This window comes from Zosterops lateralis, assembly GCF_965231275.1.
Source record: "Zosterops lateralis genome assembly, chromosome: Z".
Lineage (NCBI taxonomy): Eukaryota > Metazoa > Chordata > Aves > Passeriformes > Zosteropidae > Zosterops > Zosterops lateralis.
The window spans coordinates 57,962,474-57,989,992 of NC_139800.1; the positions used below are offsets into that span (position 1 = coordinate 57,962,474).

The 27,519-nt window shown below is 39.2% G+C and overlaps 2 protein-coding genes across 6 annotated transcripts in view; both read right to left on the reverse strand.

The window, feature by feature from the left end:
• The window catches only part of TNFAIP8 (TNF alpha induced protein 8), a 58,008-nt gene extending 38,769 nt beyond the window's left edge, over positions 1-19,239 (reverse strand). Inside the window, exon 1 of one of the 5 annotated variants that reach the window (XM_083884433.1) lies at positions 19,200-19,239. In XM_083884433.1, the coding sequence (XP_083740559.1) occupies position 19,200 (1 nt within the window). In that variant the 5' untranslated portion in view covers positions 19,201-19,239. Of the gene's footprint in view, positions 1-18,820; positions 18,910-19,187 lie in introns of those variants that run through there. The other 4 variants (XM_083884430.1, XM_083884429.1, XM_083884432.1 and 1 more) reach the window with 4 other exon arrangements.
• Positions 19,240-20,841: 1,602 nt separating this feature from the next.
• Positions 20,842-27,519, reverse strand: part of DMXL1 (Dmx like 1) — a 77,292-nt gene continuing 70,614 nt past the window's right edge. Inside the window, exons 41-44 of the mRNA XM_083884020.1 lie at positions 27,218-27,309; positions 26,227-26,279; positions 24,936-25,153; positions 20,842-24,536 (exon numbers count right to left, since the gene is read on the reverse strand). Coding sequence (XP_083740146.1) covers positions 24,312-24,536; positions 24,936-25,153; positions 26,227-26,279; positions 27,218-27,309 — 588 coding nt within the window. The 3' untranslated portion in view covers positions 20,842-24,311. The remainder of the gene's footprint in view (positions 24,537-24,935; positions 25,154-26,226; positions 26,280-27,217; positions 27,310-27,519) is intronic.

Genomic DNA, 27,519 nt, shown 5'->3' on the forward strand with positions numbered 1-27,519 from the left:
AAAAATAAAACAAATCAATCAATCAATCAATATATAGTGAACAACAGATAACTATTGATGCCTAATTGGATAGCAATCACCAAAAGAAAAATTATAGCATGGAGTACTGGAAGGGGAAATATCAGACTAAAAGAAGCTTTCTTCTACAATTTGGGTAAGCCTGAATATTTCAACATATCTAACCAAAACTTCAGAAATAAAACTTGGCTCAAAAGAATGTGAGCATTTGTGAGATGTCTCCCACAAAGGTAAGAGGTGTTCTGAACAGAGAAAGACAAAACACACAGGGAAAAAAGGAACAAATCAGGGCAAGGTTTCAGTGAAATGGGATGTAGACCAGGATACCTAAGCACAAAGTCAGACTGAGAGACTTTCATGAACACAAACTTTTAAGCATTGCCTCCAAATGAAGTGGTTGCCAATTCCCAACCCTCAGACATGTTATACCTACTCTGTCCCCTCCTTTCACCCAGCATGAGAGCTCCCTGTGGTAGCAAAAGCATCTGTTTAGCTGCACAACACATCAGATTGAAGAATTAATTCACAAAAAAGGGCTGCTGGGGGGAAAATAAAAAAGGCTAACTGATCTCATGATTGAGTTCCTCATTCTGATGAACATGAATGTTTTTGCTGACACAAGGAAGGAAACAATACAAGCATGGAAACAGGACAGCATGACATTTTTGGCAGCAGAAGGGGTGCGAAATCAGTGCCAACTGACTTGAATCCTTCAACAGAAAGGATATCATCCACTGGAAACAAAAGGAAGAAGTCCTGTGCCACAAGATTATGACAAATCAACCAATCTGTCACTGCTCCGAAAAAGATGAGACAACAATGGTGAGACACACAAGACACTCATCTGCATACAAAAGATTACACAGACAACTGGCATGTAGTTAAACAATAATGCACAGCTTCAACTCTTCTGCAGAAATTCACTGAAGTCATAAAATGTGTGGGCTTAACGATGCCTTGCTTTTTATCCTGTACTCAATGTCATGTATCATAATCCTTTAACTAGTTAGAGACCATATGGGTAAAAAAATTGTTCTCATCATCTCTTGCCTTTTCTGAGACTGAAAATTTATTAGCTCACTGTATTTCCTTCAGTTATGCAACCCTTTACGGCAGCTATCTTTTCACTGATATATGTCATGCATAATCCTGTGCTGCTTGATTACACAGGGGCTCCTGCATTTGAAACAACATTCACAAGACACGATTTTTAAAAAATACTGCTGTTGTGTGCCCTGCTTTTCAGTCCAAATTCCCATTACCTGCAGTAAGGCATTTTGCACACTTGGTAACAGGGGACATTACCAGCCCTCAATCCCTTTTCCTAGGGGTTGCACTAGGGGGACATCACATTTGTTTCTCTCTTCCCTACCCTTCACCCAACCTGACTGATTTTGACCACCTTAAGACCCAAATTCAGGCCTACCATGATAATGTCTCCAGCACGGATGTCATTTCATCAGACTTGCCTGTCAGCATTGCTGGCTGATCCCATTTATTTCATCAACCACCAATTTCATTGCATGGCACACAACTCTCATGGTGAAGATAACTCCAAAACCACTCCCAAAATGCTCTCAGCACAATATTCACCCCACAGCTTCCTTTGAGGCTTACATAGCCACAATCTCAACACCTACTGGTGCTTGAAACACTGCATGTCTAATACAAACAAACATCACTCAGCTTCTCTACTTCTGGGTATTTATCTTATTAAACTGGGCCTTTTTCATCCTCAGGCCAACTCTAGATGAGCAGCTACCTCGGCAGTGTATGCTGAGAACAGTGTTTAACCTTCACCTTTTAACCTTCACCTGAAACAAGGATAACTTTAAGCCACCAGAGATTTTCCACCACTGAGCTCTTAAGAGCTCAAATGTCTGAATCCTGACAATGTTTGCTAAGGAACTGTACACTTTCTCACATGCAGAAAGTGAAGGAAGCAAACACACTGCATGTCTTTCTGCTTCAGTTACCACTTGACAGCTTTAATTGTATACCAGACCTCACCAGGTCATCCCAGGACCTTGGAGTCCCATATGCCCTTGGGCTCCAAAAGCATCTGCTTTACCATCACAAACACTGCTCAGAGAGGCTGTCACAGCTAAGCATGAAGAAAAACACGTCTTGTTAATAATGTTTGCTAATAATGTGCATAAGAATCTGTTAGCAATGCAGCCACATGAGCCTGCACATTGACATCTTAGAACCAGGTTTTAAAAGATCCATGAGTCCAGCCTTCTTCCAAGCTGTACCAGAAATGCTGCCACACTACAACAGTTAATGCCAAAGTGTATCTATGCCTGTGGCAGCATGAAAACGCTTAGCAGAGGAGTCCACCTGTCTCTCTCTAGTAAGAACAGAAGAGAAATATCATGAGCAGTGATTCCAACAGAGACAGGACTCCACCTAGAGATGTTATTTATGGCAGATGTGTATGTATGTATGCAAAGAAAAGCATGTACTTGCCTGCACTGCTCAGGAGAGCAGGATGCAAACCAGGCAAATTGCAAAGGAAGAGTGAAGGGAAATAGCAGTGAAAGGAAGGGAGTGCTCTGCAGGCAATTTGATATATTTACTCTTCCAACCAGCATGCTCATCAGAGAAGACCTCAGCCTATGAAAATATCCAGGGTCTGAATAACAAGTAATTGAAAGAATTGTTTTAGCTCACAAGATGATATGAAAACACGTGAGAACAGACAAGCCACAAGACAAGTAAAACTGTATTGGAAGCCTCCAACACTGGAGCAAATCCCCCAGCTACCTCTGTAAAGAGTGAAAGTGCCCCTGCAGAGTTAAAATTAGGTTTCACTACAAAATGAGATGCAAATGCTTGCTACAGGGGCACCTGTGATTCAGAAGGCAGGCTTCTTCCAGCTATTCTTCCTAAAACACAGCCACCATCATTTGCTTAATTAGTATGAGTGCACACAGGACCAAAAAGCTATAAAGCTGTTTCTTACAAGCCTTGTCTTATAAAAAAGAAGTAGGGGATGTCTTAACTATTAAAGGGAAAAATTCCATCAAGTGATTTCAAGCGAGCAGTATAAACATTAGCAAAAAATATTTACTGATTGTCTCAAGGTTACAAGTGATAAAACACCAGAAAATATTTTCCATGAGTCAAAGCGAATACCATCCAATATTAATTGAAGAATAGCAGTGAAATTTAGGTCCAGAAACATTTAAATTGTACAGTCAGCAAAATCAGGAAAATTGCCCATAATGAGTTTGATTTTGATTAATTTGATATTATGGATATAACTTTTAAAAAGTTTAATTTCTTTGAATCTATCTTCTTACTCAAAATAAAGAATCACTTAGTAAAGTTACAGACACTTCTCAACTTCTGCCATGTTAAAAATTACCTTAACAGGCTTAAAATATAATATATTTAGTTTCTTTAAGGAAAGAAGCTTGAGAAGTGAGGGTCTTTTTTACAGTACCTATTTGAAAAACAGTGTAAGAGAAGAATCTGAATGAAGGCAGTTGATGACTGCAGCATGAGAGTTGGTTTCAGTCTGTGATTGCTGGTTTTAACATGCACCATCTGAAGCAGTCTCTCAGCAGCTCCAGATTCCTGGCTTCAAACTCTCCAATAAGGAAAGATCAGTCACTGAGGGACTGGTCTCCTTGCACAGTCTCTACAACAAATGTATTCATTATTTTGCAAGTGGGCTAACACAGCTGCACATCCTGGAATGTGGTGTAATTCATTATCTTCACCAGCAAGTAATGTTAGCAAAGTTCAGTGCTTTTGAAACAAACAAACGAAAAGATGTTATCCAAAAGACACTCTAAAATTTCCTTATTATATGGTTATCAACAAGGTACACTTCCTTACAGCTATCTGGTACTAGATGTTGTAGTTAACACAAGGAGGTGCTTTAATGCTATTCTCAGTTAAGTGTTAGAATTTCATTCTAAACTACACAAATAACTTGCCAGCAGAGTAACAAATTTCCATACTTTTACCCCTGAAAAACAGGTTCCCAGTCTACATATGCTACCCAAGCAAGCATGTAAGGACTGAAAGTGCGTGCTTCTCATGGCTGACAAACAAAACAGGGGTTCTCACAAGACAGAAGAGATGCATTTTCTTTACACACAAACAGAAATTTTAAAGAAAAAAAAAAACCACAAAACACCAAAATATGTAGTATTTATAAAAATACAGAAAAATAATAAAAAAATCCATTTTCTGAATGTGAGCCAAAAAAAAAGCCCAATTCTTCTAAAGATGCAGTACAGAGCATTAAACTATTTTTTCTTTTAAGACCTCAATAGATGACTCATTTCTATGTAAATCATCTAGAAATCTGATGCATATTTCATTTTTTCCCCAGAAATTCCTAAACACTTTCATGACATCAGAATTATCTGGAAGTTTCATAGCTAAATGTTAAATGAATTAAGCTTCATGCAAAGGCTATCTCATACTGCATTAGCTAAGAACATCTCTTTTTGGAAATGAGACTATTTCAGTTGCATGTCATTCTAAATAGGGAAAAATCACAAATATAATAAAATATTCCTTAAGACTTCTTACTGGGATGTACTGGGATGTAGTCAAAGCCATTGAGGCTGCATTCACTCTTCTCACCCTACTACTCTTTCAGAGAGGATTAAGACCATGCATTTTTTTTTTTTCATAACATTAGGCACAACATAATACCTTCCCTGAAAAGCAGAATAACTTGTGACTTTTATTATAGAGCCTCCCCTTCTTTCTCTCTCTCTCTCTCTCTCTCTCTTTCTTTCCTTTTTTTCTTTCTTTCTTTCTTTCTTTCTTTGCTTTTTTCTTTCTTTCTGGAACTTCTGGAGCTATTGCCTATCTGTGATGCTCTAGCTGCACAGACTATTGACAGAGTTCTGAGCTGTAAATACAGTCAAGTGCACGCAACAGAATCTAAACCAAAAATGAGGAAAATGGGATATAAGCTGGGACTGTGTCCTTGCAGCCCAGAGAAGCATCAAAAAGCATCAAAAGCAGTGTGGCTAGAGAAGGTCCAGAGAGGTGACCCTGCCCTTCTACTCCCATCTGGAGTGCTGCATCCAGCTCTGGGTCCCCCAACATAAGAAGGATGTGAACCTGCTGGAGAGAGAACAGAGGAAGCCACAAAGATGATGCAAGGACTGGGGCACCTCTCCTAGGAGACAGGCTGAGAGGTAGGAATGTTCTGCCCAGAGAAGAAAAGGCTCTGGGCCAAACTTTTCAGAGTTTTCAATACTTTTGAAATCAAATAGGGATTAAAATAAAGAGGATGAAAGAGTTTTTACTAGAGTCCATAGTGACAAGACAAGGGGGTTTCAACTGAAAGAGGGTAGTTTTATACTAGACATAAAGAATAAGTATTTTACCATGAGGGTGAGGGTCTGGAAAACACTGCCCAGAGAAGCTGTGGATGCTTCACTCCTGTAAGTGTTTAAAGAGGAGGGGCTTTGAGCAACACTGTCTAGTGAAACACGTCCTTGATGACTATGGGGGCCAGGGTTAGGCCTAATCTATCTGTGAAGGTCTCTTCTAATCCATGTCATTCTATGATTCTGAAAAAATGGGAGCACATGGTCAAGGAAATAAAGAGAATAACAGCATGCTGAAATTACACCAGGCATCTTTCAAGTAAATACAGGCATAAAGTTTGCTTTAAAAAATATTTAAAGATCTATGAATGAAAATGTAAGTCTGAGTATTTTGAGCTATTTTCTTCAGTCCAAGAGAAATATTTTGAAAGAACAAGGGAAAAAATAGGTTTTGAGAAGAAATTTAGCGTGTGGTTCCAAGCTCAAAAAAGCTTTAATCATAGTAGTTTCTGTATGTTATTCATACAGGAGAACACTGCTTAGACCTACTACACTTACTTGATGTGCATGTAACTACATGCAGCTGTTACAGAGAAATTTAGAGAAACTTGTCTGGATTTGTCACTCTGGAAAAAAATAAATAGAGAAGAGATATGAATCATAGGCAGAAAAACAACTTTTAAAGCACAAGGCATTTAATGAATCAAATCAATAAATAAGCCTTACAAGTAGATGTCTGAGAAACATCCTTGTATATCAAGGTTTAGTTTGGTATGAATTACCTCATAAACTGTGTAAAAAATTTGATGTTATGTAAGAAAACTATCTCGTATAATACTAATATTACCAGTTACTGAAAGTTCCTCACCTGAGTTATAGCAAAACACAAAAGAAATTACATTCTTTTCCTTGACAATTTGGAAGGAATTTTTATCCCAATAAAAAAGTATGAGCTCATCCAATCATGTAAAGCAAAAGGAATTTAAAATATCATAGAGAAAAGTTTATTCCAACAGATCCTTTTCAGATTGGTTTTGACTTTTGCAAAACAGATAACAATATCTGGAGCATATTTACCCTGGATCACACAACCACCTTTATAGTCACGAGCACTAATTCACTTACACACTTCCACTGTCAATAAGAGATCTTGTGTACTCAAAGAGGAACACGTTTTCCTTTAGTGATGATTATTTTTACTGGGACATCTTGGACTACCTTTACCTGACACTATTCAAATAACTCCAAGGGGTTTTCAGGAAAAGAAGAGCATGGGAAAGCAGAATTAAGTACAAGTTGTGCATAGACAGAGCACATAAAAAAGAGGAACTGCAAAATTTGCTAGTCAGATTAAATATTCCTATGTATATATGTACATGTTTAATGCCAGAGGTACTACAAGAAGAATGGGTGTAAAACTAATCAGTTTACTTCCTTTAGAGCAATGAAAAGAAGAGAGTACTAAGGGAGCAGGCAAGTTTTTGCCTGAAGTCTTTTCACAGTTTTTGAATTTCATCATCTTACTTCATGAGCTCATGTTAGAGTAACTTCATTAGTTTATCTTCCCACCTTCTCTCAGCATTTAGACTAGATTACAAAAATATCCTTCCTTTAACATTTTTCTAAACTACATGGATTTGTGAATCTCCTCAGGATTCTCATTTTAAGTAATAAAACCACTCTGTCAATGTCTGTTTATAGATAAAAAACTAAATTATGCATAAATAAAACATCTTGAAGTAATTTTAAGGGAGGGGAAAAAAGATGTTATGGTTTTGAAGCACTTCAGTGCCCTTTATGCCCTTGAAGCAATCTTGCATTGAAAGTTTCAAGATTCAGACGCAAAATAGGAGTTGGTTTTGCTGTAAGTTGCCACATACTGAGTATTACAGAAAAACTGTTGCATAATAACTGCATTTGTACAGACAGCTTTTTCTCATTTCAAACTTTATTGTATTCAGCCAAAATTTTCAGACGCAGGAGCACAACCTTTGGGATACAGTCACCTAGTGCTGTGCTCTGCTGCAGGCTTCCATGGTTCTACAGCTTGTTCTGAGGCCGCTGATGGAGAATAGAGCAGACAATGTTATAATGTGGTTTCTAACTGAGAAGTCTAGCAGGACATAACAGGTTTTTTGCATGTTTTATTCTGGAGAAAATTACTGTTTCTATAGTACTTTCTTTCGATAAAGCGGGTTGAGGGTGGGATGGGGGCTGTCCAGGATTTCCCAGCCCTGATATTAAAGGGCTTCTGCTAGTAGGATGCACAGCTTTCCACAAGCAGCATTCACTCCAGAGCCTGAACATCATAATTACAATATGGTCTTGTTTAAGGTATAAACAAGCTTAAGGCATGTTATTTTCAGAGTTACAGTGCAGCTACACTAAGCAGCTTAACAAATTACCTCCAAATTAGTCAGACCTAGTAGTGCTCCCCTTGAGGGAACTTCAGTTGAATTTACCTGAGCAGAAGAAATTACGTGATTGCCACAGCTCTTCCCACTGCCAGTGTGACATCAGCTGACAAACTGTTTATTGGCCTCTGCAGTCAGCACAGTCCCTGAGGTCTGTATCTGGTCACCCACCTACCACAGGGGACACAAACACTCCTGTCTGATTCCACACCACTGCTGAAGGCAGGTGGCTTCTCAGGGCAGGGAATCCCACTCTGGGGACATACTGAGAGCTTTGCAAGGCAAGCTTTGCCTGCCCCCCTGCAGGCTACCCCAAACCAGGCGGGATGCTCATGGCAGGCATGGATGGTGCTTCAGGAACTTTTGCTCCACGGTGCCCTGCGGCCTGCAATCAACCCTCTCAGAGAGATGTGCCCCAGCTGCAAGCTTCTTGTAATGGTACAGACAGGTCTGACAGCTTTTCTCGAGGCAAGTGCATGCTCCAAAGTGCTCTAGAGCCAGCAAAGCCTTCAGTGATTTTTTACTATGACGTTCTCAGCTCAAACCCACTAAAAAAAAAAAAAAAAAAAAGAAGTTGACCAAGCACAGGAAGAAAGCTGCATGATCACGTAGTTTCAGGCTGTCATGTTGGGTATCTAAACAGTTTCTCTTCTATGAACAGCCTTTGATGAAGACCTCTCTTCTGCCTGGCAATGTTAAATGGTTTATTTACTTTAGTTTATTTTATTATGGTGTTACTCAGTTGTTCATATTAAGAACAAATAAAACTTTAAACACACTTTTTTTCCTCTTCAGTCTTTTGTTTTTCATCTCAAGAATTTCATTTAAGCTTCTTAAGATTCTTCTAATCCTTATTCAAGTATTTGATTTGATCAAGTTCTGAATTTAATCCTCCTAGCTAATGATTTATTCCTTTGCCTATCTGTTCATTATCATTCTTTTCCATCAAGGTATTTATTATTACCAATGTATATATTATTACCGATGTATTACTGGCATCAGAACACCAACTTTCAGATTTGTGCTGTAGCTATTCACTTTTTAAACTGTATTGTTTTAAGACAAATAAAGTTGAAATAGGTCACAATTGCATTTTTAGCTGTGGAGTTCTGCACTTTTCTCATATACAGCTGTGAAACTTGGAGATTATTAAATGCTGCATGCTGCATTTTAAGCCTGGCCAACAGAGAGATCTGCTTTCCTATAATTTTAAACCTAAATTTCTAAGTCCACTGTAAACCCACCCAACCTGAGTCACATACATATAACTTCTTGTACTTGAGCAGAAAGCAGGGCTGATCTTGTGACTTGGTTTCCTGTGTACAGAACAGCAGCACATGCTCTGGTTTTAGGCACTTAGAGGTTTTACAGGACTCAAATGCTAAATTCCCCATCAGGTGGACCCAAACACTCAGGATTTTTTTTCAATACATCCTGTTCTGTGATCACTGAAATTAAATACCTGGCTTGATACGTAGAACTGTGAACTCCTTGTAAATGTAGGATCTTTACATAAATACAGTTTATGTTTGTTTTTTAAAGGCCTTAAATTTTAAATCAAGTAATTAGAAAAATGAATATGTTCAAATGCTAAGAAACTTCTAAAGAACTACAGGTAACAATAAACAACCTGAACAAAGCCTGTCAAAAAACACCAGCAGGCAACCAATGTTTAGGGATCCTGGATGAGATAGACAGCCCTGTATGAGCTGAAGTCAATGGCAAGGACCATGTCCTGTGTTTTTCATTTTTTGATGTTACCTAGAACATGCTTTCAGCAGGTGGATCTTTAGCAATTTAGGCTCTCTATACTATCTAATGTAACATCTGAATCAGAAGAAATTTATAAACTCCTTATCACCTAAGATCACAGTTGAACACCTCATAGGAAAAAATAAAAATGCATACAGTATTTTATTGACCATCACTGACTCATTGACTTCATATTCACTATTTCCCCTTATCTATTCCCCAGTTATCCTCCTGGTATTGACAACAAAATTGACATTTCAAGTGACTTGAAACCATCCACCTGCATATCCAAAAACACTTGTACAGCAAATACCACTGGCAAACCTGCACAAAAGCATTTGGGTGCAATCAGCATACTTTCTGCATCACTGATCAGTGTGGTGTTTCACAGACCAATACAACAAATTCTTTGCTTGGATTACACAGATTTTTCTACAATTCAGATGCTAATCAGATTCTACTATTATTCAGTTCTACCTGTAAGTTCTAATAAATTTTCAAAATCAAGATTTGAATATTTCTCATTCTTTAACACAAGAGTGATCTAATAAACTGAAGTACTACACCTTAATGAAGAACAAATTAAGTAAATACGCCTGTAAATAATCAATTGAATTCACAAAAGTAGCAGATAAGACCTTGATATGAAATGCATGGCAATACAACCGTATCATACAAACCATTACTAGAATGAGATCTTCAAATAAAAAAAATCCCACCTCTCAATATGTCAACAAGTACAGGAGCAAAGAAAAGGTCTGGCAGCTACACAAAAATATCAAGATTCCTACTGTACTGCTTACAGTAACAGATATGTATTGTTTCATTATTTCATCAGAGAGGAGGCTAAAGCATACAGTAATTTATACACAGTAACTTCAAATACTACTCAGTATACAGGAAAAAAAAAAACAAAACCAAAAAACCTGTAGTCAAACAGAGAAAGACCATTAGCTTCCTCTCAGTGTGTTTAAATTATTCTGAAACCACAGGAAATCACAGAAAATAGAATCATAGAATGCTAAGGGGTGTAATGGGTCTTAAGGATCAGAGAGTCCCAGCTCCCACTGCCATAGGCAGGGACACCTCCCATTAGACCAGGCTGCTCAAGGCCTTATCCAAACTTGCCTTGAATACTTCCAGGGGTGAGATAACACACAGCTGCCCTGGGCAACCTGTTCCAGTGTCTCACCACCCTCAGAGTAAAGAATTTCTTCCCAGTATATAATCTAAATTTTCCCTCTTTCAGTTTGTACCCATTACTCCTTGTCCTGTCCTTACAGTTCCTGATGAAGAGTCCCTCTCCAGCTTCCCTGCAGACCCCTTCAGATCCTGCAAGGTTGCCATGAGGTCTCCACACAACCTTCCCTTCTCCAGGCTGAACAGCCCCAACTCTCTTGGCCTGGCTTTGTAGGGGACGTGCTCCAGTCCCTTCATTGACATCATGTCCCTCCTCTGGACTTGCTCCAAGGGTTCCATGTCCTTCTCATGTGGGGACCCCAGAGCTGGACAGAGCCCTGCAGGTAGGGGTCTCAAGAAAGCTGAGCAGAGGGGCAGAATCCCCTCCCTCACCTTGCTGCCCACACTGCTTTTGGTGCAGCCCAGGACACATTTGGCTTTGTGGCCTGTGAGCATACACTGCGGGCTCATATGGAGTTTTCCACCAACCATCACTCCCAAGTCTTGCCCCACAGGGCTGCACTCAATAAAGAGGTTCGGAAAAACTTTGCTGAACCCACTTGAGACTTCAGAAGATATCCCTACAAATGAACTTCACATATTTTATACAGTTACTTTTATTAACTTATAAGCAACTCCTCCCAGGGGAGGGGAGAGAAACATGAAATATTACCCTGGTTATCCCACCAATGCAGATCTGTCCTTCAGCTCAAACATAGGACAGTCAATTTGTACCACAAGGTTAACAAAATAAAACAGCACAGATTCTTGATTTTGTTATACAAACCTTTAAGTACAGCACAGACACAAAAAAATCCTTGAGCTTTCTTATTCCTCGTTTCACTGTAATCCTAGCCATAATTAAACATTTAAACATAAAAGTTATCAACTACCTTCTTCTAACTTGAGCTGCAAAGCTTTGGACAACTAAGGAAACTTCAAGGTTCCCACAACATGCTCAGGTTTGTCTCTCTTGCTCTATCTTCTTGTCTTCCTTCCTGTAACTTTTGCAAAAAACTTCTACTTTTTAATCTCATAAGAACCATAATTAATTTTCCCATGCCACTAACCCCACATAGCTGCCTACAAAATCATTCCATTCAAGCCAAAAAGATAACACAGCTGAAAGTTCTAGCAATACTATAAATAATTTCAACTCTAGACTACTTGAGACACAGATTTTATGTCTGGAATCCCAAACACTACAAGCTGGAGGCCCAACAGCAGCAAAATGTTATTCTCCATATCAAAGACATAATGGTAAACAATCCTCAGAAGAGGATTTTTTTTTTTTAATAAAACAGTTCTGCCGTTAGTCATAAAGACAGTACTATATAGATCAGAATTAAACAAAATCTTAATATCAACAGTTTGACAATAAAACATCAAGATGAGCCAGAATTTTAAAAAAAGTTGCTAAACTGTTGTTCATTTTTGTTTCACCTTATAAAGCATAAAGTAAAAATTTATTTGAAGTGCAGCTGATAAAATGCAGATTTTGTGATCTGAATGGAGGAAGAAGGATGTGGAATGAGCTGAAGGTGGGCAAAGGTTCTTCCTCAGAACACGAAAATTACTTTAATACACTAAGGAAAATGGGCTAAGCATACATACAAAACAAATAACCTTCTGCTGAGAAGTGGAAGGATATCATAAATAAACACATATCTAATTATGAATACTCCAAACTGACTCAATAATCAGGGCTTAATTATAGGCCATTTAACTAGGCTGACCGTATCTAGCTTTTTTATGTGTGCACATACTACTCAGAGAGAACCATCTGCAGCAGATGAGTCAGAAAGGCCCAGATACCTTCTAATACCAAGCAAATATTTCTCTACATTCTGAAACCACAGCATGTGAACACGCAAAAAACCCCATCTACCAAATGCTTTGCAAAAGATGAGAGGTATGGTTTTGCTACTGATTTCATATTAGTTAACCATGATATACAGGAGATAGGTCTAAAACATTTCATATAAAATGGTGATGCTTTATTAATAGCAATTAACATAGCAGCAACATCCTTGCTGTTCCCCAAGGCAAAGTAGCACCAAAATACCCTTCATAACTATTAAAATAGAAATATATGTTGTTTCTGCATGGACAGGTTTATGTATTGGGTGCTATAGTTTCTGTGAGAAGCTGCCAGAAGCTTCCCCCATGTCTGGCAGAGCCAATGCCCACGGGCTCCACGAGGGATGTGCCGCTGGCCAAGGCTGGGCAAACCAGGAGTGATGGTAACGCCCATGTGATAACATACTTATGAAGGAGAAAAAGGTTATTAGGCTGAGGAAATGAGAGGAGTGAGAACATGCAAAAGAAACAACTCTGCAGACACCAAGGTCAGTGAAGGAGGGGCAGGAGATGATCCAGGCACTGGTACTGAAATTCTCCTGCAGCCGAAATTCTCCTGCAGCCCGTGGTGCAGCCCTTGGAGAGGTGGCTGTGCCCCTGCAGCCCAGGAGGTAACAGGGATGCAGAGGTGCACCCACAGCCCATGGAGAACCCTCACTGGAGCAGATGGGTGTGTGCAAAAAGGCTTTGAACCCCTGGAAGGCCTGTGCTGGAAGAGGTTCCTGGCAGGGAGGGACCTGCAGAGAGAGCAGCCCATGCTGGAGCAGGTTTGCTGGTAGGACTTGTGAGCCTTTGGGGGACTCACACTGGAGCAGGCTGTGCTTGAAGGACTGACCCTATGGAGGAGTGACCCACACCACAGCATTTTATGTAGAACTGTTGCCTGTGGAATGGACCTAGGATGGAGAAATTCCTGGAGAACTGTGTCCTGTGGGAGGGATCCCACGCTGGAGCAGGACTCTTCTCCCTGAGCAGCAGCAGAAAGGCAAAGTGAACTGGCCATAAACTCCATCCCTCATCTCCCTGCACAGCTGGGGGGAGAAGGTAGAGCTGGGAAGGAGGGACAGGTGGGGGGAAGGTGTTTTTAGTATTTATTTTACTTCTCAGTATCTTGTGATACTATTTGGTGGATGATCTCTCCTGGTCCTTATCTCAACCCTTGAACGTTCTGTTCTATTTTCTCTCCCCTGTTACCAGGGTGAGTGATAGGGCAACTTTGATGGGTGCCTGGCATCCAGCCAGGTCAACCCACTACACACTGGAATGCTTTCAGTAAGTCAAGAGGCAGTTATTTACTCTGGACATTGCAACAAAAAAGCTGAATCATATTTTAGAGCATTTCACTATTTATAGCTGATGGGGATAAGCCTTCTGCTACGCAGTGTACTATTAATGGATAAAAAGGATTTGTTGCAAACATCACTTTTTGAAATTGGAACACAGCAGAAGATTCAGGGGCCCAGATATATTCTTTACTTTTACACTTTCCAATATAAAGCTTAACATTTTCAGTGCCCATGCCCATAAGAAACCAGTAGAGATTATTTTATCCCCATCCCATCAATAATACGCCAGTGATAGCAATGACCCTGTTATGTCTCAGATTTCTGGAGAACTGGCAGAAGCAGGAAATTACACTTCTGTTTCTTTCAGAACTGTGTGAGAGCAACAATATATTCAGGCTGAAAGTGCAAGGTAGCACATACACACAACAGACTTCTGACAGAGAATGATCCTTATCACCTGAAGCCAAATTTTTAATACACTTTTTTTCAGGATTTCACAATTAACTTCCAGAACTTCATCTGTACTTGCAGGTAAAGTAAGTTCTTCAGGTAACTACGATATTTTGCAGTAATGCCAACATACTTTAGATAGTCCAGTACCATGCATCAAATTGGAAGTGGACAACTCTGGAGTAGGAATCAGGTCCAGATCAACTTCAAGCTAGAAGCTAAAGAGAAATTCCTCTTAATGGAATCAGAGTGGTTACACACCTCATATTGCACAATCAACAATTTAAATGTGGTAACACCTTGTTCGATAAATTTCAATTTAGCATGTATTTGAATAAAATTATTACCCCCTTCCTAAGCACTGTTTACTTAACAGGCAGGTTGGAGGTTTTTTTGCCTTGCTGGATCACTTACTACTACTTAAAATGCCTTTCAAGACAACCAAATTACAACACTATCTGTATGTCATATATATGCTGGAGAGGACAATCAGTTACAGGTAACTAGTGAACTTTATCTCCATCACAAGAGAGGTGTTTGACCTCAAAGCTCAAGAGAGAAATACCTTAGTAGATAATGACATGCAGGTATATGCTTTCTCTGTTTGCAGCTTATTTTTCTGCTTCTCATTACCTTAAAGTTTAATATATTCTTTCCTTTTACAAATTGTTGTTTTGTTCTTTTTTTAGTATGTAGAGGAAAAACATGGACTATAGTTACATGTTTTTCTTCAGTTCGGTTATTTACAGTTCACCCTGAATATAACTGAGCCCCAGTAACTTCTGCAGACAAAACAGCAAACAAGAAAAAAATATATTGTCTGCAAAAATACTTGGCTAGCTGGAAATTTAGTTTACAAGTACCAGACAAAGACACTAAAAAAAGGAAGCATGTAAAATCTTCAACTATAGAAGCCAGTTCTGTATAAAACAGTTTGCTTTGCTCTGCCATTCCTGAATTCCTCTCAAGACCTTCTTAGCATGGGCACACCATTCAGACACGCTCCAGTAAGGCTCCAGTACTACAGGAAAAAATTAATCCATTAATTGAGAAAGGCTTAAACACACCACACAATAAAAATTTTGCAGTTGATGAGGTTATAAATATCAAATTGCTATGGTAAATGAAAGTTCCACCAGCTCATTCTGGAGTCTCCAGATACAGGTACAGAACAGACCAAATACTCAGTTAAGGAAATAGAGAGCACAGCCCACTGCTCTCTTTCTCTCTCTCTCTCTCTCTCTCTCTCTCTCTCTCACACACACACACACACACACACACACACACACACACACACACACACACCTCCTTTAGATGATTTAACAACCATCATAAGGGTCAGACATGCATCCAAACAACTACCAGTAGCCACAGCTGCACCCAGCCTGATTTCCATAGGCAAACACTGCACTCCTGCATTCTTTACTGCATTATTCCATAAACTGGGAGAAAATGCTGTGTTTTAAAGTGTCCAGTTTGGTTGATACCACTATATACACTGAGCTTCAAAACAAGTTATTTAAAAATACACAACCCCATTTCCAGAAGAAAAATAAGATTTTGGATTAAGTCAGGCATATTTAAAACTAAAGTTTACCTGTTAGAAGATACAATTTTATTTAATTAGAAAAGATTAAAAGAAATGCAGATTTTGGTCCTAATGTCTTCTGGACTTAATCCTCAGCATATCAACTCATCGATGCCAGCTAAGAGTATTATCATCAAAAACTCACGTAACACCTCTTAAGTCCCTGTAAGGTTTGCTCAAGGGCTGAGACATTTGCTTTTCATTATCTGTATTTCCAAGCAAAAACATACTGAAATAGCTTTAACTTCTGTGATTTAGAAGCTGTGCATTTTGTTTAACACCTCATCTCACACACCTGCCTACAGAGGTTCCAGGAACCACCACACTGAAATGAAGAAAGAAGTGATGTTTTGGTTTGAAGTGACAGTGTCAATGATCAGTTCAGACAACAGCAGCTGAAACACAAGATTAACAGCTTCTTACACAAATTCTCTACTCCACAGTCTTCCCCTTCTTTGAGACTTGTTACAGATGCTTAGGAAACAGCCAAGTGCTACCACTGCTCTGCAAATTACACACCTCAGTCTCAGAGCACAGAGCTCATGTCTCAGGGGGAATAAGGTCAATCTCTAGGCTAAAAAAGGAAATTCTGGTTTGAGCAAAACATTACTTGAGAAAGAGAATGTAAAAGTGCTGTGTGAAACCCCTTGTTCACATGCTTAACTGAAAAATGCCATCTTAAGTTACACTTGAACACACTTAACAGTCACTCTTGGTCTTATGGTCTGATGACAATGGAGGCAGAAGAGGAAAAAAACCACCTCATTTCAAACGATACTCACTTTCAGTGATTGCAAAACCAGTATAAAATAATTTGTCCTACATTACAGTTGAAGAATGTTGTAAACGTTTTTATCACAAATAGAACTGACAACATGGCGCTGCTCATGGCTGTGAGTAGATGGACACAAAAAGGTCCCCAAGTTACTTTGACATTAAATCATAACTCCTGGAGCACCACAGTTTGTGTATTGATACTCCAAACAAAAATTGGGAACACTAGAATCTGTCGAGGTAGATACACATTACTGAAATTTGTCTTGACACTTTTTCAAGGTATATTGTATACAAAGAATACTTTCTCTACAAGAACATTTATACTTTACAAGAAAATTACATACATTATTTTCAGTAAAGTTTTGTTTTGTTCATCAGATAATCTGATTCACAAAAATGTGACAAACACGGTGTAACAAATTGTGAGCGGGAGAAGATGAAAGTAGTTTAAATGATCTATCTAATATAGAGAAAATATAAAAAATGACAAGAAATGTACCTACAAAGGCAGTGGGAAAAGAAAGACAAAAGGAAAAGAAGCACAGTACTGTCTATTTGCCTTATGATTTATCTTAGAGATGTAGGAAGCTGTAACCAAATTTACTCAAAAAGTGGTTAAAGTGGCTAGAATACAATAAATACAGGAAAAAAAAAAAAAAAAAAAACACCAAAAAAAACCCCAAAAAAACCCACAAAAAACCCCCCAACCAAACAAACACCAAAACAACCTGTGAAAAGGTACTACCAACCTTTTAGATTAAGTAGGTAATTTGAAAGGATTTATACAATGGTAAAATCATGACAAATACCATTTGTTGTCTTTTCTTCCTTTTCATTTTTGTACTGGTCATGTACAAGGATCAACAAAAAACATAAAGGTGAATTCTAGCCCAAAACCTCTATTATGAGTTAAACTCAAGAACAAACATCTGCAACTTGGAAAAGAATTCATCTTAAGACATAATTTATCTCAAACCAGCCACTGTTTACATACCTTAAAATAGCTATTTCAGTATTAGTTTTGTATAAAACTATAACTATAATCTGTAAGGATGTATCATCTGCTTTAATGCTAATTAGGCATTTTACTGTCCATCACTTGGAGGACTTGCTTTGTTGAACCAAAGTATGAAATTGACCAAAGTTGAGATTCGATTATTCGCTCAGCCTTTTCAACCAGCAAGTGTTATTCTCTACCTAGCAGCAACTATTTAAAGAAAACTCAAAACAGATAAATTAAGCCATGAAACTGAAATCTAGGTTTAGTCAGATTAGGCTAGTTACTATTTAACGGAAATGAGCAGCTTCCTGTTGTCAGGGCAAACAGTGAGCAACTTCCATTTCAAGCTGCAGTATTTTGTGCTCCTGCAAAGATCTGCACCATAACTTCTATTTCAATAGTGTTCCAGGTGAAATTTGCTCTCAGGTGAAGCAGAGACACTAAATGTACTAGAACATTTTAATTCCAGTACTAAATGTAAACGTACTAGAACATTTCAGTTCCTTCTTCCTGCTTCTAAGTATGTTCCACGTTCTCGAAGTTTTGTCTTCCAAATACAGGTCTCAAACCTGTTTCCACCACAACACTCCTCCCCTCCAGTTTTGTTGGTTTATTTTTGCTTGGCTCCACTGCTGATGCTCTTTCAAACTGAATTTCCTATTTAGTGCTTACAAAAGATAAACAGAGTTGGCAGCAGTCAGCCCAGCCAGGGAGTGCGAAAACGACTGCCGGAGAGGCTTTGACCAGGCGGTTTGTACCGTGAGAGGTTTCACCGACCAGTTACACAACATGGGAAGGAGCAACTGGAACAGGACACGTGCAGGGAGGGGGAACCATCACCTGGACCGTGTTTTGCTTTACCTGTGGTCAGGTAACACTGCGAACAGGCACCTTTAGGGACACTCAGAGGTGTGGAAGGTCCGACCATTCAGGTTTCCAAAAAGGAAAAGCCCACACCGAACTGTGATCTCTCTTGTTTAATTAGCAGTATGTAAATACGATACAACGAAATACGATACAACTACTGGTGGAACCTCAGGATTGTTGCTAGTAGTATTTCGAAGCCAAAGTGGAAAAGTTTGTCTTTTACCACCGCCTTGCAGCCCTCGGCTGCATCACCTCGCCTGCCTCAGCCCCAAGAGCGACAGGTCAGCGCTGAGCGCCCCCCAGCCCCCCGGGGACCGGCTCACCGGGGCCGAAAGCTGAAACATTCCTGGGAAAACAGCGAAAAGCTGGCCCAGGGGAGCGGAGAAGGTCCGGCGTCCCCGAGCAGAGCAGAGCAGCCTCCACTCGGACACACATGGGCGGCGAGAGCCCTCCCCGCGTGGTTCCGGGCAGCTCCCGCTGGAGCCGCCGGGGCAGGAGGCGCCAGACCCGGCCCCAGACCCGGCGCCGAGTGTCGCCCCCGCGGCTGAGCCCAGCGCTGCTGCCGGGCCCCCGCCCTCCCTGCGCCGCTCTCGGGGCAGCGCCGGGGCCGACGGGCACAGCGGGGCCGGGATGGGGCCGGGATAAAGACCGGGATGGGGGCGCGGAGCGGCGGGGGCAGCACTCACTCACTCACTCACTCACTGCGGGCGCGGGGCGCGGCGGGGCCGAGCGGAGCGGGGGCGGCGGCGGCAGCGGCGGGAACTGGCGGCTCCCGGCGGGCCCGGGGCGGGGCGCACACCCGGCCCTGCCCTGCCCTGCCCTGCCCCGCTCTGCGCTCCCCGGGCCGGCCCTCCAGTGGCGCTACCAAACCTCAAATGCAATCGCTGGTCTCCGCTGAGCCCTGTGCTGAGCGAGCTTCAGTTCTGGCGGCAGCTGGCTGCGAGCCCGAGGGGATGCGCTACTCGTGCCCGCTCTACTCGCCCAGGGCCGCCGGGAGTTAAGGAACAAGCCTTAAACACTATCGAGGCCAGAGAGGACAGGAATTCGTGCCAGGAAGCTGCTAATTCCAGGCCCGGCAGGGGCAAGATCTGGCTAGCAGAAGCCGGTCCGTACATCCCCAGTGGGACAGACTATGGGAAAAGCAGCAGCTCACACACATCACCGAAGAAGGAACGTCCCCGGTTACGGGACAGACGGCCTTTGCAACCACCAACAGCCTCCAAAATTCCCCCTGTGGATACCAGGAACCTGGGCTGTATAAAAGCAATACTGCCCTATGACCTAGGGAGAGGTTAACAAAGCTTGGAAAGAAGGATGTACCGCTGATAGCGGATACAGGCTACAAGGACATCAGGCAGAATTCCTACGATAAAAAAGACAGCAATAAATCCAGTTCAGCAACCGTGCTACAATCATGATTGGATAAAAAGTAACTCCAGTAGGGGAGACTGCAACCACTAAGCACACAGCCCTCTGATCCAAGAAACCCACTGACTCAAAAGAAGAGAAAAAAATGGCTAATTAGCATAGGGAGCAATGGAATCATTAACCAGTGGAAGACAGAATACTAACTAGAGAACTATGCAACTTGTAGCCAATGAGTTCCTTTGTTTGCTACAACACACGGAGAAAAATTTTCAGTCATCGGCTGATTTTGTGTACCCAGCACCACTTTCTGCACAGAAAACCAAAAGAAAAATGAACCAGGCCCCCCCCCCCCCACCCCACCACTGAGAAGTTCAAGGTGAAAAAGGACCAACAGGAGGCCACTAGATCCATGGGTGGTGACTGTCTTCTGCTGGTATGCTCTTCTCTTTCCCCTACACACTAAAAACTACAAAATAAGGTCAGTATTGTTGAACTGGCATTTCGTCTCGGTTGCTCCTTAATTTGGGCATCTCTCACTAATCAGATAATAACAAGTGCATTCATACTTGCACCTCTGCTAGAGGTGGCAACAGAGGAGGATGAAACTCTCCAAGACCTTCACTGGTTTTCAACCTTAAACGAAATAGAAAAGAGGCTTAAAAGTTAAGTTGTAGCATACAACAGAAAGTGCCATTACTGCATCAGCTTCATTCCACTACAAAATAATTGAGTTTTACTCAATTAAAGTAAGTGGTTACTTAGGCATAAAAAACCAAACCAACCCTCCCAAAACCAAAAAATCCCCAAACAGACAAAAGCAGCACCCAATCCCCCTCCCAAACACCAAAAAGTTAAAACAAGGAAAGATAAATCGTAAGATGATAAGGCATTAAAAAAGGAGGAAATATCAAAATCATGCATCTTTTAGAGCTAGTTATGGGAGGAAAAAGAAATACTAAGAAACTTGGTAAATCAATATCTTTATTTTATAGAAAGTAGTTTGATCAGTGTGCTGAACTTGCCATTTGCAATGGTTTTGCTATTTTTAGTAAAAATAAACATTTGAAAATAATAACCTTGGAGAATATATAATCTCCAAGCTTAATTCCCCTTAATCACTGTAGCTTTTTTCGTAACTATTGCATCTAATCTAACACTGGGTGCTCTTAATAGGAAGGGGGTACCTAGTGTAGGATATCTCCATAATTTAATGCAACTGGTTCTGAGGTTTCTAAAATGCAGTAGAACATGTATGACCTCACCGTGCACCATCTTGGCACAGTACAAAATCTGCATCTATTCCACTTTTCTCCATCAACATCCTGGAACATCAGCTGTCAGCTGAGAATTTTCTGGTGTAAAGTCATACAGCAAGCCAGTTTAAGTACCCAGATGGCCAGAGTTTTAACTTTCACAAGTTGCTGAAGTAATCATGAAGAACTTGGACCATGAATCTGAGGTAATGGAATCAGTTAGCAACACAAGAATGACACACTTTGACAGCATTATGTACTGCTACACAGAGAAACACAAGTCACAACTCCCAGTCTATGATATTTAAAAGGGACATTATCAACTACAAGCTAAATTATTTTTTCTGGACAATAAAGTATTGTTGATTAAGCACTGGCAAAAGTGAATTTAATATTCAATTTGTGCACATGGCTACTCTGAGCATGGGGACCTCTGCAGGCATCAGTACCCTTAAGTTTGAATAACTTGCATAGCAACAGGGAAAAAACATTAGTTGCTGGAGGACAAAAGTCAGTGGAAGTTAAGGGCAACAGCCAGAGGCTTCTGAGTTCAGTTCTTCTCCAATGACTAGATTCAGAGTTGAGAGTGCCCCTTTAGAAGTTTCACATACAACAGAATTTAACTCATTTTCAATCCACCATTACAAGAAAGCTATTGATAATTTGTCTTACAATAGTTAAACATCAATGAACAATATGCAAGTGAACTGATTTGTAAATGAAATAGCAGCAATATGGAACTCTAGAAGTTGAGTTTCTGCAGGATTTATTGGAAAGATTATAAAGGTGTGGCAAATACATTGTGATTTTACATAATTTAGTTTTGAGAACAGCTTATGGTAACTATTAACATTATTGAAAATGCCTGGTCAGGATAGGTACTCTTCTGGTATAAGCGTAAGTTTGACAAGATTTCTCAAAGTGCAGCTTTACTCAGAAAAATGACAACATTGTATGTCTTGGCAAATTGCATTTAAAATCTGCTCAGTTTGCAGATGGTAAGACAGCTTTTTGTGATTGCCATTACAACAGATTTGAGCTTGAAGTATTAAAGCTAATGAGATATAAATATTTAAGGACAAAACATCAAGGACATAACTATATAATACTGCCATGATTTTTGCACATGTAACTTTGTTAGTTCAGCGGATGTATAAAACTGATACATGTATATAAAGCAGCTACAAAGTCACGGTTTCAGCTGATTCTAAAGGAGTGTGCTACTGTTTACTGTTTTCCTTCTTCCATAAGAATAAAGAATATTAGAAACTCAGCCACTGAGCAGATAACTCATACTCATTGGGAAGTCTGTTTTCTAAGGTGGTGTCACTTTTAGTCACTTTTCTGGTCCATCATTGTACTTAAACTGTTTTGAAATCACATTCAATTTCAATCTCTCTGTGTTAAAGAAGAACAATTACAACTGAATCACTGAACAGCTGTACCAGTTTGAAATGCTGTCACATGTTTCTTCATGGCAAAACATTCACATTCTTTTTATTGCACAATTTGAAAATTCAGGTTATGTGCATAAAAACCTTCATAGTGTTTGCACTGCAACTTGCGAAACATACATTTAAAATGACCTTAATACATTTTACAAAATCTTTTTAAACAACTTTATATTCTTAAGATAAAAGCATCCTGAGAATGTTACATAGTTCATTATACAAGCCCTTCATTTCTGCTATGCTTTATTTATCCCCATAGTTCCTAATTTGACAAGTTTATTTTACAGTTAATATCTTGGTGCTATTTTTCACAAAATATCTTTTAGCAAAAAAGTACACCATTGGCATTCAAGTAATCCAGCCTCACATCTAATTTACAAATTAAACTTTTGTCAAGCTCTCAAGTAAGTAAAAGAAAACAAAAATACATACAGAAACAGTTTAGCTGACAAAAAAAAAAAAAAAAAAAAAAAAAAAAAAAAAAAAAAAAAAAAAAAAGCAAAGGCCTTGTGCATTAATAATTTGGTCAAACATTAAAGTTATGCAGTTTAATATTTTGGCAAAAGAAACCCTCTACATCTATCCTTCTCAATTTGCTTTCTTTCATCTGACACCAGATGTAAACATAAACATTAAGAAAGACTGACAGTAGAAGTACTTTGCTGTTGAACTACTTTTTCCTTTTTAAAAGTATTTAAGAAAAACAGACAAACAAGAATGTAAGTGCTAAGACTGGACTATCTTTGGGCTAAATAAAAGTCTTACTGGAAAAAAAAAGAAAAAATAAATTAGGTTGGATTTTTCTTTTATTTCCTCTACAGACATCTAAATAAATAGTCTTTGAAGAAATTCTAGTGCCATATCCTAAAGCAGGATCTCCCTGTATCTTTTTGATCAAGTCTAAGGCTTCACACATAATCTTGACTATTTTACTAAGAAGATATCCATTCATATTTACATTTTCTTTTTGTAAAGGGAGCGTTCAGGGTTAAAAATATATTTATTTTTAAAAGGTCAGCCTGCCATCCTGATGGCAGTGATTCAAGCTATAGAACAGAAGACAGGTTACAGAACATCCTTCAGTTTCTTATACTCAGATGAGAGGAAGGAGATCAGGCAAGCTAGAAAGGTAAAGAGCATGGATTTCAGGAATGGAGAGATAAAGTGGCACATTATATGAATGCCTGAATGACCAGGAGTATTTTACTCCTGGAGACTTTGTTTCTCTTCTGCACATAGGTATAAATTTTTATTGTTGGCTGACTAAACAAGTTGAGAAGAGAGACAGTTATGGTTGCCACAGTGAAAAAACATGACCTGAAGTTTCCACAGGACAGACATGCTTTTACAAGGTGGCAAGGTATAATGAATATAAGCAAAGATCATGCCCAGATGGTACACTCCAGGTGAGAGTGTATCTACCTCAAAAGGAAGAGTAAACCACTTCAGCAACATCTTTATAAACTATAACTTTGTAATTTGGAGTTATATTTAGCTTTTATTTTAGGCAATGATCAAAATCTGAAGGACCTTTTAATCTTTAAGGCATTAATGCTTCAGGGACTAAAAGTTCCATGTCATTAATAAATAGGGGGTTGGAGGCAGAAGGGGAGAAAAAAAAAAACCCAAAACATCTTTGTGTCACAGGCTATCATTGTGCATCTACTTTGTTGGTTAGTTCAAGGAAAAATATTTTCAAGGATGGCAGAAGGCGAATGTTATTCATTATTCTAAGAAAAACATTAGATCATAAATTTCACATCATTTTTTAACACATCCTTTAAAGGGCTGAATCTATCAGGCAAGATTCTCATCTTTACTGTTCCATCAGCACCACAGGAGAATATGTGATTTGCTGGTCCTGTTTCAATTTGCATGACTCCTGTCCCAATGTTTCTGAAGAGAGACTGTCGAGCATGCTCATTGATGAAAGTGTGAAGAAGATTAAATGTAGACAGACTCCATACCTGGAAAAGCATCAAAACATCAACCTCTTATAAGGATAATTACCATGATCTTAAAAATCATCACCAGTGAATCGTGAAGGAATTGCACTACATTTTGCATTTACTTTTCTGACACTAACTGTGAAAGAAGAATAACTAGCAATCTGTAACAACACTTTTATAGAATACTAGCACTCGTTTTCTATGTTAGGCAATATAGAGAGACACTAAGGTATCACTAATTAAAAGAAGGACTGCATTAAAAAGAGGTTAAGACTGACATTTCATAATTAAATTAGTAAATGTGAAAGTCAGAGTTGAGAACAAATGCAGTACAAATGACATCTGATTGTTCCACCCCTGTACATTCACTCTTTCTGAATACACACAGCATCTCTGCTCCCTCCCCTTCATTGATACCTTTATGTTGCCTTCAGCAGATCCTGTGACAAAGTACTCTTCTGTAGGATCGACAGCAATTGCTTTCACTGGAGAATCATGACTCTGGAGTAACTGTTGCTGTTGCTTTAGGCGAAGATCAATTACACAGGTAAAGCCTTTTCTGCCTCCAGATATCAACAGCTGGTGTTTTGGAGCATATGCTAGGACAGTTGCTCCACTATCATGACAGATAAACGCTGAAAGCCAAAGCAAAGTAATTTAAATAAAACACCGTACTAACTTGCATTTTCCATCAGCCTCTAATAGTTCAAGACAAGTAGCAAAAGTGACACTGATGCTGTAATCCAGTTGACCACAAGCAGCCCACTTATTGCAGTACCAATATATAGATATAAACTCAGGTTCCCATCACACATTCTGAAGTGGCACTATTCTCAAATTAAGCAATCAAAGTCTGTATTAACAAAAAATTATATCCTTCTTTCCATCCCTGCGTAATCACGGTCTATTAATCCTTGACCAGAAGCAGATTATTTTAATAATCTGCTATTAAAATAACAGATTTTTAATTTTAATTAATATAATTTGTTCTTTTAAGTCATATAATGCCCATCAGAAATTCTTCCTAAGCTACTTGCACAAACGTCTTGCAAGCTTCCACTGGTCATTTTACTGCTACTTTGCTTTTTCTCACATTTATTTGGATATGTCTAGTCCCCTAAATGAGTGGAAAAAGTGAATGAAAATTACAATTATCAAAACAGTGCTTGTATACTGTACTTGTAGTTCAAAGGGCCTATGAATTTACATTTAGAAATTCCATAAGCATTCACCATACTTTAAGTACAAGGAGTTCACAACTCTCTGATCTCAATTCTATATTTCAGATACTGAAACACATTTGTTGTATTACTTGCAATAAAGTACTAGTAATAAAGCTAACGAAACCCAGATAAATACTTATCGTATCACCAAAATTCTACTTAGAGGAATAACTGTTCTAAACCAGGAGCTCTCCAGAACCTTTTAAGAAAGAACAGAAATGCCTGGCATGCACTTGTGGTTCAAGGACAGAAGTCATGCAAAGGAAGGTGCTCATGTCCATGAAACCAATCATCTATATAGAACACCAAGCAGTTTCTTAAGAATCTGGTTTTATATTCCCCTGGTGCACTCACAGAGAATACTGTAAGATTTTTACTGCCAACGTTAAAATTACTTCCCACAATAACTCTTCCATAAAGACAGACACACTAATAGATTTTTTTAATACTGTGGTCAAACATTTTGGTTGTTTTATTTTACTTACCATGCACCAAGCTATTTGTAGGAGAAACCAGAGTATCCCAAAGACAAATATTTCTGTAGAAAAAAAAAATGGCTTAATTCAGCAGCAGACATTCTAAGGTATTTTGAATACTTGAAAAGTCACCTGTACCTTAAAAAGGTTGTTTCAGGCATAACGCACTGTAAACACATTTTCACTTGACTGATGACTTCTGAGCAACCCCCAGATTACTTCCATAGTTTTCATACACTGCAAGAACACGCCTTCTACACAATCATTCTACAACTGGCTATTTCCATAAAGCATTTATGTTAATAATCTTTTGTAGCTTAATTCACAGGAATGTTAGCAGGTTTTGATCCTTTTTGATCAATACTTACTTATGAAAAGAAATGAGTATTTAAGAATTATTAAGAACTAAATTTTCGGGTATAAAAATAATTTAGGATAGGTTCATGTGTGTAGAACAGAACAGAATAGTTCAGCTGAAGGGGCCTGTAAGGATAATGTAATCCACACACGTGGCACCTTCAGGGCTGACCAGAAGTTAAAGCATGTAATTATAAGTGTATTGTCCAAATGCCTAAAACTCTGACAGGCTTTAGGGACTGACCTCAAGGAAGCCTGTTCCAGTGTCTGAACCTCTTGGTAACAAAACATTTCTCAATATCCAGTCTCATGTCAGACCTCCCCTGGCACAGCTTTAAACCATTCCCACACATCCCTCACTGGATTCCTGACAGAAGCACTCAGGACCCCTCTTTCTACTTCTCTTCCTCATATGGAACATGAGTAGGATATTTGTGCTTCCTTGTGAAACCTTCCCTATGTGCCTTAATAGGCACATGAATATAGCTGCAAACATTGCTTCTCTCCTCCTCCTGCTAAGAAAGAAATCAAGCAGAAGTAGTCTTAAACTCCTTAAGAAGAATCATAAAAAAAGCCAAAGTGGGTAAAAGGAGAGAAAATATGGCACCACTTCACTTTTATGCATTATCACAACAGATATTACCTGTTGTCAGAAGAAAATCCAGCTGTAGCTATCAAAGATGAGGAACTGATGAAAACAAAGTCATTGGCTGTTTTGTTATGACACTGCCACGTCTGAAAAAATGCAGTTAGAAATTATTAATTAAATCTATTTAGTCCAAGAAGACAATAATAAACTCCCTTAAGAAGGAAAGGTGTTTCATAAGAAATTTAAAGAACATAGGATATAAAGCTATTGGTATGCCTTGTAAGACTCTTAATTTTTCATGAAAATATACTCTGCAGCCCTGCATAACTGTCCATTAATTGACAAGTGATAATTAT